At 30.7% G+C, this 13,841-nt stretch overlaps 1 protein-coding gene across 1 annotated transcript; it reads right to left on the bottom strand.

Moving 5' to 3' along the window:
* Positions 1-700: 700 nt before the first annotated feature.
* LOC132713349 (selenoprotein S-like) lies at positions 701-13,832 on the bottom strand. Its single transcript, XM_060695902.1, has 6 exons — positions 13,648-13,832; positions 10,997-11,134; positions 9,270-9,376; positions 8,299-8,382; positions 4,304-4,370; positions 701-3,927 (listed from the first exon to the last, which is right to left on the bottom strand). The coding sequence occupies exons 1-6, from the start codon at positions 13,739-13,741 to the stop codon at positions 3,845-3,847; spliced, it is 573 nt and encodes a 190-aa protein (XP_060551885.1). The 5' UTR covers positions 13,742-13,832; the 3' UTR covers positions 701-3,844.
* Between the last annotated feature and the right edge of the window lie 9 nt (positions 13,833-13,841).

A 13,841-nucleotide genomic window follows, 5' to 3' on the forward strand; every position in this document is an offset into this window, starting at 1 on the left:
AAATCGGTGATTTTATCGCTTGATCAAATCACTGTTTGTCGTTCGGATGCGCATCATTATATCACTTACGTGATATAATTCCTTGCATCCAAACTCCAAACAATGATGTTATTGAGCGATAAAATCACTGTTTGGGATATATCATTTCTTAAATAGATGACTAAATCAAACAGCTTGAAAAATATAACTTTCAAAAATTTGCATACAAACTATAGGAACAGTGTGTTAGATTAAATAGAATCGTAATAGAAAGGTCAAGATCTTCAATTTTTACATATTTTAAACTGACCAAACTTGAAAAATTTGTATTACAGCAGCATGCCTCAAGAGTCATGCTAATTTTCTATAAAATGCATTTAAAATTAAATTATTGTCAAGTGAACAAAGACAGAAAGTTACAGATTGAAAACAGTACGCAAGATATTAAAATTACCAAAAATAGGGTCAGAATATGCATAAATAGCCTTTACTGCATTAGTTATGCAACAGAAGTTATAAATTGATAAAAACTAATACTGCACAATCAGTCATAAATTGCATATTACATGTAAATTATTTCCTGAATTGTTAATTTTTTCTTTTCTTGAAATTTTAGTAAATTTTTCTCAAGGCTGATTTTCTAAAATATTTTGGCAAATCTGGAGGCATACAGCTTTAACATAGTCGTTTTAACTTGATAATTAGCAAAAACAACAAGTAATTCTGTTTACCCAATAATGGCTTTAATGACATAATTATGACATAAAACACATGTATGACACAAAACTTGGATAATGTAAAAATTAAAACATATGACTTGAGAAAAACACATAAAATCATATAAAGTTAAACAATAATACAATAAAAACAAAGTTTCCAAGTTTAGTAGTTTAGTGCCAAAACTTTATCAAAGACTGATGACAAATTATCAAACAGGGGATAACTTGTGAAGAAGGCACTCAAAGTAAAGGCAGCATACCCATTTCCACAATTGAACAGTATTTTTTCAAAAATAAATTCAAGCAAAAAAGCAAGATATTGGCATGTGAGATTCCTATAGTTTCTTAACTTTTTACATAGGAAAAGAAGCAAAATTTAGTTTCTTCAATTTATACATAGGAAAAGAAGCAAAATTTAGTTTCTTCAATTTATACATAGGTTTATACATAGGAAAAGAAGCAAAATTTAGTTTCTTCAATTTATACATAGGAAAAGAAGCAAAATTTAGTTTCTTCAATTTATACATAGGAAAAGAAGCAAAATTTTTAGTTTCTTCACTTTTACATAGGAAAAGAAGCAAATTAAGTTTCTTCACTTTTACATAGGAAAAGAAAATTTTTTAGTTTCTTCACTTTACATAGGAAAAGAAGCAAAATTTAGTTTCTTCAATTTATACATAGGAAAAGAAGCAAAATTTTTAGTTTCTTCACTTTTACATAGGAAAAGAAGCAATATTTTTTAGTTTCTTCACTTTTACATAGGAAAAGAAGCAAAATTTAGTTTCTTCACTTTTACATAGGAAAAGAAGCAAATTTTTTAGTTTCTTTACTTTTACATAGGAAAAGAAGCAAATTTTTTAGTTTCTTCACTTTTACATAGGAAAAGAAGCAAATTTTTAAGTTTCTTCACTTTTACATAGGAAAAGAAGCAAAATTTAGTTTCTTCACTTTTACATAGGAAAAGAAGCAATATTTTTAGTTTCTTCACTTTTACATAGGAAAAGAAGCAAAATTTAGTTTCTTCACTTTTACATAGGAAAAGAAGCAAATTTTTTAGTTTCTTTACTTTTACATAGGAAAAGAAGCAAAAATTTTAGTTACTTCACTTTTACATAGAAAAAGAAGTGAACAAATTTTTCTTAAATTTTGTATGATTAAAAAGAATCATAATTTTTGAAGAAAAAGAAATCGGATTCAAGATCCTACTTTTTTAGTTATCTGCCAATGAAAGTGAATCTTCACTTGCTTCAGGGCATTTTCATTATCTTTGATATAACCAAATTTTACCATAAGCACCATAGTAGTGCTTTTTAATTGTTCCAACAAGTCCACAAGTTTAAAGCCAGAACAGTCAATTTATCATTTTTATGTAAATACCCTTAATTCTTTAAATATTTTTAACTTTTTTGAAATAGCATCTTTAAAATGATCCATATAGTTAAAAAAAATCACTAAGTAATATAACTAAACATAGAATTTCACTATGATATTAGTGTGTCAAATATGGATGTGCTGCCTTATTAATTTCTCAACTATCTATATCATAAACATATGACTGGATGTGCAACCGTGAATTCTCAAATTCCAAAATATACATGTTATACAGGTAGGTACATGTATATATTTTGCCAGGGGTAACAATGCTTCATCAGTTAAGTCCAAGAATCTACCGACTCTTTACAGACTTAACTTCATTACGATATTAATACATGTACATGTAATATCAGTTATCTAAACAGTATCTCTAAATATTGCATAATATTAATGAAATATTTAGTTACAAAAATACAACTGTTCAAAATAACTGAAAGGAGATACTGCAAAAATCCATAATGTATGATTTTCTATATCAATTTTTGTAGATATTAGATTAAGGAAGATTGGTTGTTAAATAGATCATCAAATCAGAACAATATTTCTATTAAAGTTAACAAATTAATACCGAAGCAATTGTAAACCAAAATAATCTACAAATTCCATCAAAATATCAGTCATAAAGACGCTTATTGTTTAAAGAACAAATCAAGCTTCTATATGAGTGAACAAAAAATTATATCATTACAAAAGAAACAAGTATTTTTCTCCCATCTCCATGTTGTTGATATTTTATAACTTTATAATTCCTTTGAACTTTTAACTTGAACTACAATTTACTGTATTAACTTGAACTTTTGCTGTCATCTACAGACTTGTATAAGATTTTTTTTCCTTTAAAGAGATGGTGAAATTATTAAAGAAAAAGTAATGAGTTATTGTGAACCAAAATACAAATGGATTTTGACAGTATTTCCAGAAATTACAACATGCAAAAAAATATCTAGCAATATCAGACCCTAGGCTTTATAAAACTGTGTGTTCAAAATATACTCAATTCTAGCTTCAAAATCAAATGTTAAATAACAAATTACAATATCACAGCTGCCCACAATTAAATCATACATCATCTTCCTTCCAATACTGTAAAATTCCTAATAAATGCTCCCCTGAGATCTAACTTGTTACAATTAGGGGGTGTTTATTATGCATAATTAAAAGTGGCAATAAAAGAACAAATGTTCCAGTGTTTGGATGCATATATTTGATAATAAAAACTTAGGACTATAGAATATAACTGAATGACCTAATTTGTAAGTCTACCTTTTTTTTTTCTTTTTCAAATTTCAATTTTGTTAAGTTGGGGCATTTACAAGGAATTTTACTATAAATCTGAATCAACAGTCAAAATTCAGATCAATATACGATAATTCAATGACACAATACATGCATCCTGGAGTTCAAAAAGGTGTACAACATATTTTTTGATAACTCAGAACTTCTATAATTAAATTCAACACAAGAATGTCTATAACCATAAACATGTATCATGCCATAATATATTGTAAGTTCATAGGCTTAATACTTATCTAAATCTTTATATTTCACATATACTTTCAATAATCTTTTCATACATTCTATTTATTATTTCCCCATGACCGATTCACTTTCTTCTTTTAAAAACAGTATAACACACATATACATAAATAAAGAAAAACATATTTTAACACAAAGCCTTGATTCCAAATCTAGAATTGAATATATCACTGGTAGGTCACATGACATATGATGTCATTAGTCATGTGACCTGTAGAACACACAGGAAATTAACCTCATCCTCCTCCGGCACCCCCTCGTCTCTGACCCGGTCTCCAGGCACACGACCCTCCATCACCCCCAGTCAAAGGATTGTAATCTGAAATCAAGAAAATAATAAATAATTTTATCGACTTTTATATTATATAAATGGGAAAGAAATATTAATTAATAAACTTCCCTGGTTCCAGAAGTCAAAATTAATTTTTTTTACACTTTTTTTTCTTTTGTAGTGTTTTACATCTCATCAACACAGCAGAGGTCATATGGCTGCTTTCCAGCTTACCTGGTGGGGGAAGACCTCAAGTGAATAACTTCACAGTTGCATGATTGAAATATAAAGTTTTTTAACATAACCGACGTTGATGCAAGGCTGAGTAAGACAGTCTCACTATTCTTCCAAGAATAACACTAAAATTTTGTATAAAGCTAGAAACATTTTGATCTCTTCAAGTGTTATAATTAGTCAACAATACCTGAGGATCTTAATGGTTTCTTCTTATCTGTTTTTAAAGAACTGGCACTAGTTGACTGTTCCTCTTTCTGAAAAATATAAAAAAATAAAACTTTTAATATGTGTCCACTCATGTTTGTTTTGATTGAGTTTTATGTCACACCGTCACAGTATAGGTCATGGTGACGTTCCAGCTTTACTGGTGGTGGAAGACCTCAGGTGCCCTTCCTTGTATTATTTCAGGCACGAAAGGGCAACTGAGTAGAACCATCGACATTCCATAAGCTAGCTGGATAGCTTCCTCACATGAAAGAATCCAAAGACCCTGTAGGGATTCGAACCCACAGCGGTGAGGGGCAAGTGGTTTGAAGTCCACTTATGTAGTTCAACATATTTTTATCATTCTCTTTTTCATTAGCCTGTTTCGATATAGAAGACATATGCCTTCGTGATTATATTCCCACGCGTTTGAACTCCAACTGTGTATTATTCTACAACAATGCACTCAAAATTGATATCTATTTCCCAAACAAACTAGAAATGAGTCCATAGGACACAGATGCCCCCTAATCCCTGTTTTGTCAGTCCACAGAAGAACAGTGTGATAGCGGAATAAACTGACAAGGGCAAACCTAGAACCCTTTCCAATGTAGTGTGTATATAGGTGGGAAACATTTTATTGTTTAATTTTGTGAAATGTACAATATAAACCAGCAAATCCCTGATAAGATAAGATAGTTAAATAAATGGCAAAATGCCCCAATATTGCAGTTTAATCTACATCCAAAAAACATTTGAGGGAAAAAACCAACTGTATTCACTCCACAAAGCAGTGAGACGTGGTTGGTAAAGCAAAATTCAATTCCCCAGCTATCCCCACACTCCTCCTGGATAGAGGCATACTGAGGGGGGGGGGGGGGGAATGGTAAACAATTGTTGTATAATAAATATACAACATACATTTATAAGAAATATTGAAAAATTTACAGCCACTTTTATATGAGATGATGTTTAAATGTTTAAGTAATAGTATATGTGATGATGCAGTTACAGTGAAAAATCTGAAGATTGGTTTTGTTCTGATCTTAAATAAATGTAATTTTAACAGCTTAAATTGAGATGAAATATAATACACAAGTCATTTATTTCAATCTATGTGTCTTGTTGTAATTTGAACGTAATATTTGTCTATCTCCAATAATATCAAAAGTTAATGAAAGAAATTAATCAGTATGCTATGGATATAGCTGCATGAATATTTAATAGCAATTTAATCATATAGAGTTAACTTTCTGTTGTTTAAAACATATAAAGTTACAGAAATGCATTTTCTCGAGCCTATGAAATAAGGTAAAAAATAAATACGAATATAAGGTATGGAAATGAAATTCTAGCTTTTAATACAGTTAAATTAGATCTAAGAATTCCTAATCTGCTAAATTCTTCCGTATATTTCATACATACCCATGATTATAATAAATTGATTTAAAAATTGATTAAATGGCAAAACACTTCAATCTAATTTTGTTTCTAGGAATACATTTTAATCAAAAAACCAAAAAAAAAAAATCCATAAAATTTCTTGATCAAATCTAAAGCTGAGAGAAATCACTCAAGGGATTTGAATTAATATATTACATGTACTCTAATTGAGTAGCAAGATTTAAAACACATTCCCGTTGGGACAAAATAAAAACTGTCATGCCAGAAATTTCATATTTTTTTGTCAAGAAATTACATTACAAACAAAAACTTCATCATATGACTTTATAAAATCATGACCAGAATGTTCCCAAAATAGAACACACATGTCAACATCACAGATTTTTCAGTGTTCTTTAACAATAAGGCCGTTTGTTAAAAATTGTTGATGTTCTTTTTAAGCAAAGTTTTTTTTTAAATACAACCATTCTATAAACAAGAGCTGTCAAAAGGACATATTGCTCTATAGTAAAACAAAAGTCTGATAATATAGAATTTTTCAAGTTTGTGTTATGGGCCTTGGAGAGTGACCACCTATTATGATCTCAAATAAGTGTGTGCACTGTCAAGCAATTCCCTTCAGTAGTTATAGAGATACCAACTACCATGCAAAAACTTAACCAAAGTGTGACACTGAAGCCAGAATGGTAACAATAGCTCTCCCTGTTCTTGGAATAGTCATGCTAAAAAACCAATCCAGATTTTAAGTTTTAATTTTCTGTTTGCATCATAAGAGCTTGCAGAGTTTATCCTGGTTGTGATTTTCTGATTAATAAGGAATATTATCAAAATATAGCATAACACGGACAAGAAATCCTGTAGCTAAATCTATAAAATTGTGTCAAATGGCTTATGGCAGAGTGAGCCTTGAACTTGCCACTCAATTTGAGGACAGGATCATTAAAGTTTAAAAAGATAATTGGTATTGTTTCACTAATTTAACATGAAATTGGCTGTTTTATCTGTGTCTGAATTTTCCTTATTTTACCCATCACAACACAATTCCCCCCCATTCCATGGGCCCTGCTGCCATTCCCCTAAAAGTGAAATAAACCATTGATGTAACATTGCATATACATGGGTGTAAGGTAAAAACATCACAAAACCTGAAAACCCTGAAATAAGTATTATTACAATTGGTTTTATATAGAACTAGAACTCCGCGAGTCGGATGTGTCGCCTTGTGAACAATGTAGTTTAGGAGAAATGGCCAGGACAAAAATGAAATATGAAAAATAACAAAGGGCAATAACTAAAAAAATAATAAGTGCAGAGCAGCAGTTTCTGTGCATTGCACTTATTAACAATAAGATCTATCATTGTATGATGTTCAAAGTCCACAGCTTTCATACTTGAGGAGAAATGACCAGGACAAAAATAAAGTAAGAAAATCAACAAAAAGCAATAACTCAAAAAATAAGAAATGCAGAGTATCAGTTCTTATGCACTGCACTTTTTCTTAATGAGATCTATCATCCTATGAAGTCCATAGCTTTCATACTTGAGGAGAAATGACCTGGACAAAAATAAAGTGAGAAAATCAACAAAGGGCAATAACTCAAAAAATAAGAAATTCAGAGTATCAGTTCTTATGCACTGCACTTTTTCTTAATGAGATCTATCATCCTATGAAGTTTCAAGTCCATAACTTTTATACTTTCGGAGAAATGGCTTGGACAAAAATTAAGTATGAAAATTAACAAAGGGCCATAACTCAAAAATTAAGAAATGCAGAGTACTGATTCTTGTGCACTGCACTTCTTCTTAATGAGATCTATCATCCTATGAAGTTTCAAGTCCATAGCTTTTATACTTAAGGAGAAATGGCCCGGACAAAATTAAAGTATGAAAATAAACAAAGGGCAATAACTCAAAAAATAAGAAATGCATAGTACCTGTTCTTGTGCACTGCACTTCTTCTTAATGAGACCTATCATCCTATGAAGTTTCAAGTCCATGGCTTTTATACATTAGGAGAAATGGCTCGGACAAAAATGAAGTATGAAAATTAACAAAGGGCAATAACTCAAAAAATAAGAAGTGCAGAGTACCGGTTCTTGTGCACTGCACTTCTTCTTAATAAGATCTATCATCCTATGAAGTTTCAAGTCCATAGCTTTTTTAGTTGAAGAGAAATGGCCCGGACAAAATTAAAGTATGAAAATTAACAAAGGGCAATAACTCAAAAAATAAGAACTGCAGAGTACCGGTCCTTGTGCACTGCACTTCGGGTTATTGAAAGAAGCATGCATACCGAGTTTGAAGTCAATCGGACTTATAGTGACTGAGTTATGCTCCGGACAAGTTTTAGGGGACGCCGACAACGACGCCGCCGACACAGACGCCGCCGACACCGCCGACAAAAGTAATCCCTATACACCTTTTCAAGGCGACACAAAAAGGGAGCTTTCAAGAGTTGTAAAAATACATTAGGCAAATATCTGAAAACTTGAACCCATGCATGTATTTACAGCTTATTTTGCATAAACACAAGAGAGAGTTTTCCATATTAAATTTTATTAACAAAATGTTTACCGGTTTATATTTTGATCTGTAACCTTTTCCTTGAGTATGACCTTCCCAATCTTCTATTTTTTGTTTTCTTTTCTCCTCTTCCTTCTGAAAATATAAAAACAATAAAATTAATAATATTAGCCCCACAAAATGTTGGCATATTAAATGACCTTGAATTGATTAGCCTGGCATTAAAGGCCAAAACAAATCAGGAATTGCATTGATTATGAATTTTGATGAAAAAAAATAATTTCATCGCTTCTGAGTCAAATATCAGTCAGTTAAGAAAACGCATTTAAAAGCAGAAAAAAATATAGTTTCTTGAATAGCTTTGTTATTTTGGCAGACATTTTGGAGGCCATTTTTAAATTGTTGTCAAAGGTCAATAATTTTTATACAACAATATGGCCTTGTTTGCTACAAAAATATTCTAATACAATGTAACAATGAGCTCTCATTATTTTTATTATCAAATACATGTACTCAGAAAAAACTTAAATAAACAGCTGAGTTATTTACTTATGAGTATGATTCATATTATCATTACATTCATGATTATTTCTGAATGAAAAATTAAATCTTGGAAGTGCAGTTATCAAGTTGGTCGATTAAAAATTATCACAAAATCAAGTGATTTTTTCAGCTTTCTTTAAAAGTATATATTTATAATTTTAGAATGTAAAAAAACAATAACTAACATACAGAAAATAAAAATTACAAGTTATCAATTTTTGTGAATGGTCATTTGAAGATCCATCTAACGAAATACTATAACAAGCTCATGATAACTCTAAAAAACAGGAAGAAAACACAAATGTTAGTGGCTATTTCTAAATCAGAGAATGGTAATTTCTTAGAGAAATTCAATGATAAAAGTTAATCTGTAAAAAAGACAAGTCAGATTGACTGAAAATGGACAGTAAATGACCAAAAAGTTTGTAACCTTAAGCACTTTGTACACTATATTAGATGTGATATATATGAATTTAAACCTGTTTCATTTGTTCAGCATGCCTCGCTGCCTGAGCATCTAGCTGTGCTTGCATCCTCTGACGTGCTGCGTCCATTGCCTCCAAACGTGACTGAGCCTTTGATGAATCTGAAATATCCAAGAATATTACAGTTTTTCATTTCTTAACCCTTTGATACTACACTATAACTATTCATCCATTTTGGAGAGAATTTCACAATAGGAACTGGCTGAATAATTCAGCAAACAGTACAGACCATAATCAGACAGCATGGATGTAAGGGCTGATCTTGGGTCTCCACTGGTTTCATGTGTAGAATACAGTCACCACCAGTGGGCTAAGAGTTTAAAATACATTTAGCATTGTGTTCAAATCTGGTGTTTGTTATTCTCTTAATTACAGCCAGCTTGAAACAGTATTTCAGTTATATGCTAATGGGCAGCTATACATATTTCTCAAGCAAACATTGTTAAAATTCATTTAAATGGTGATATCATGTCACCAAATATAATTATGTTATATATTGTTCATTATGTTATGTCAAAAGATTTTGTACATATGAGAATCATTGCAGTTTCTGTTTTCAATTCTAAGTAAGGTTTTGACATGTTTGCATCGTGTTATCATTGGTTTCAACATTTAGCATTATCATAAAACTGGCCAGCAAAATGGTCTTAACCTTTTCCCTTATATAGACGTGTTTCGATGGCTTTTTGTCCCCCCCCCCCCTTTTTGAGGTCTCAAACAGTGAAGAAATGCCCTATTTAGGTCCCAAACACTGTTTTTCGTTTGAGAAATGTTGTTAAAAAAAGTGACAACTTTTTTGGCGCCGCCCCCCATCCAAATGCCAAGAAAATTTTGGACATGTGACAGGCTAAAAATGGCCTCAGGTCGATCTTAGGGTAACTAGTAACCGACGTTGAAAAGCCTTTTACTCTATCTCAATTCATTGAGAAGTTGCAGCACTTTGAAATCAGTTTTGATGGGAAAAAACAATGCAAACTAGTGATTTTTGGCAATTTTGAGACGTCCCCCCATTTCCATGGTAACAGGAAATTTACGATTGAGCATGCTGTTACAGAGGCTATGGTCCAGTCAACATTTGTGCCAAGTTTCATCAGTATTGAAGAATTTTTCATAGTTTCATTGCAGTTTGAACTTGTTACAGGAGGTTTTTCAATGAAAACGACCATTTTTGCAATATGCTCATGGGGTTAAAGGTTACAATGAAAAATATAAACAAAGATAATTAATGAAATGAAATTTACTCTCATTTAATAAAAAAGGTACATCCGCTGAATGAATTATTGTCACTGAAAAAAGCCCTTTAATTAATCTTAACAGTTTACAATTCGCCTCTAACATTGGATGTCTCTTGTATATCTTTTTTTTGCGGCAGCGAAAACAACTTGAAAAAACTGCCTTATCATGAATAACTATAATGTAGCTAACGATTTATTTATTTTTATTTATTTATTTATTTATTTATTTCTATTACAAAAAAGAAAACATTATGCCATTGCGATAAACAGTTATAGTATATGAAACTCGTTAGTTACGGGGATATAACACTGACTGGGGCGACATCTCGGGATGTTTATGCCAAAAAAAAATTGTCTCGGCCTCAAGGCCTCGACATTTTTCTTAGCAGAAACATCACTTGATGTCGCCCCAGCCAGTGTTATATCCTCGTAACTAACTCGTTTCATGTACTATAACTATTACATATAGACTTTTGTTATACTTACCAAATTTTTTACTTTCTATAGTGTCTTCGATTTTTTGTTTGTATTTTCTGACAGTAGGTGACAGTTTACTCTTGATGTACAGGCAAACAACCAGACCAAACAATATGATCCAGCCATAACTCTGAATAAACTCTATAACTGAAATAAATGAAGTACTTGTATTTTAATGTGTAAAGTGTATATCATATCTAATGAAATATTTTATCAAATTTTAAAAGCAGTAAATTAAATATTTTATTAAAATTAAAAGCAGACTGTAAAATAATATTGTTTTTCATGCTCAAATGGCCGTTTCTTGTTATAACATAGAATGTCTGTGTTATTTACTATGAATATTGTACGTAATCAGAATAAAATGTTCCAGAACAAAATTTTCCGCTGAATAGGTTTGGCAATAATTTCACTGATGGCTCCCTGACTCAATTTAAATAAAATATGCTGATCAATTTCTTTTATTCAAGGTACCAGTAATCATTTTATTACATGCTTTTCGGTGGTTTATAGAAATATATCAGTGAGTTAAAAACTGGTAATTTCACAGTTTTAAACAGTGAAATTATCAATTTGATAATTTCACTGTTTTGAATTTAAGCCCCTTATGTTGGTTCAGTGAAATATAAGCGTTCACAGTATTGGAAACCAACTTAATGACGTGACGTCATAAATGACGTCAAGTTATATTATCGTTTGGCGCGCTTTTCATTAAATATTAGGTTAAAATGTCTTTTTAAACGTTTCTTTGCATATAATAAAAAAAAAAATTTGTTTAGTTCAGAGTAAGATTGAAATATATTTCACATTGTGAACACCAAAAGTTCATATTTCACTCATGGCTGGGCCACTCATGAAATATACCTTTTGGTGCTCACTTGGTGAAATATATTCCGATCTTACACTGAACTAAACAAATATCCTCTAATTAATCACAAAATAGACAATAATTCTACAATCCACAGCAGCAAAATTTTAATATAAAGCTTAATACACTATAAATTAAATAGTTCAAGTAACTGAATCAAAACTATTTATTTCTAATACAAATGTATTAAAATTCATCACTTACACACAGTTTTCAGTGTGAATAATTATTAAATTGTTAAAGTTTATATATCTTATGTTTATTCAAATAAAATCATAATTGTACACTAATGTTATACAAAACTTAACAGCAATCTGTTTTTTGTTGTTGTTTTTGTTTTGCCTGTTTATTTTTTCAACATCTATCTGTCCTGCATTAAAAATTGGTAATAAATCTTGAATATGTTTAGTTAGTTTACTAACATCCAACTAAGTACAAATTTACTTTTCTCTCAACAATAATAACGGAAGATTTACCATAAAGGTTGCTTTAACCATTTTGTTCAGTAAGATTATATACAAAATATTTTTTGACAAATTCATTTTAATAGAAATCAGTATTCTGTTTTTCCCCTTTTTCCTGGTTTAAAGGCTTATTTAATTTATATAATCATGAATATTGTATACTGCTTCTTTGCACATAAAATATTGTTGCATAAAAGATGTGAATCTCAGTGATAATTGAATCGACAAAATGGTTTAATGGATAACCATAACAGGTGATAATCCAATTATGATTAATCAAGGCTGGACACAAAAACAGACCCATATGTTATTTTTTTAGAAATTATCTCTTTTTGCAGGTTTTAATATTGATATATTTATCTTGCATGAATAAGATTATAAGAGACTATTAAGAAACTAAATTATTTTACTGTCATCAAGATATATAAAGCCATAAGGTCTTTGTATATCTGACTGGTGACAAATTTAGGAATTTTCTAATAACCCAAGTAATATGTACATGTCTTTACAGATATTAAGATAGAATTTTCTGATAACACATACATGTCAACTATAATTTCTTAATTTGAAAAAAATAAAAAGATAGGGGCCTATTACCGGGTAGATGACAACAAGTTAAGGGACAGGTTGACTTAGGGATGAGGTGACCTTGGAGGGTTTTATTCCAGGATTTTGGGAACATGACCCATAACCATGGAATTGGGAACTTGTCCGACAGCATGTTCAGCGATGTTTGGTTAAAAATTGGGAGAAAAAAATACATGAATTAAATGCAATGAATCATGTCTAGGATGGCATCTTTAAACATTTAAGCAAAATAACAGTGAAGAGGCCCTTATTTTCAAAGATTTTAGAATTTGTTATTCGATATTTTTATTTTCTAACTTTCAATTGGGAATTTTTTCCTCTGGATTGGGAAAATAATATATTATTTTCAATTGGGAATATGACCAAATATCGGCTATAAAATAAGCCAAAAAAAATCCTTGCCACAGGACAAGCTGTCCGGAAAGGTTTGCAAGTTGACCTCTGGATGTTGACTTCACTTGGTATAATATCTAAATTACTATTTGACTATGGAATTATTAATTATTTATATTGGCTGGGGACTTGATTAAATAAAAAAATTGTTGAAGGTTGCAGAAATAACCAGATAACTGAGCTGTTTACCCAAATGTCTATTGAATTTGTTCTGCAAGGGGTTTGAAATTAGTAGAAGATAGAGAGATAATACTTGTGTATGTTGAGATAGAAAAAACTGGAAAAACCCAAATGAAAGATGACTTGTCAAAATTGACAAAACAGTGTCGCTTCAATATTATATTTACCTGTGTAAAAAGGTCCAGATAGAGGGTTTTCATTCACTAATCTATCAGGATGAACATTACTTTCCCCCGTCTCATCTTGTGTTTGAGCATCCATATTGTCTAGTTGTTATTCCGTCATTTACAAATATTTATATTGTTCTGATTACAACTTACGTGTACTTTTCCGGATTCACTTTAGAGTTACTTCCCTTGAA

Source organism: Ruditapes philippinarum, unplaced genomic scaffold, assembly GCF_026571515.1.
Source record: "Ruditapes philippinarum isolate M1 unplaced genomic scaffold, ASM2657151v2 ctg3748_1_1_1_1, whole genome shotgun sequence".
NCBI lineage: Eukaryota > Metazoa > Mollusca > Bivalvia > Venerida > Veneridae > Ruditapes > Ruditapes philippinarum.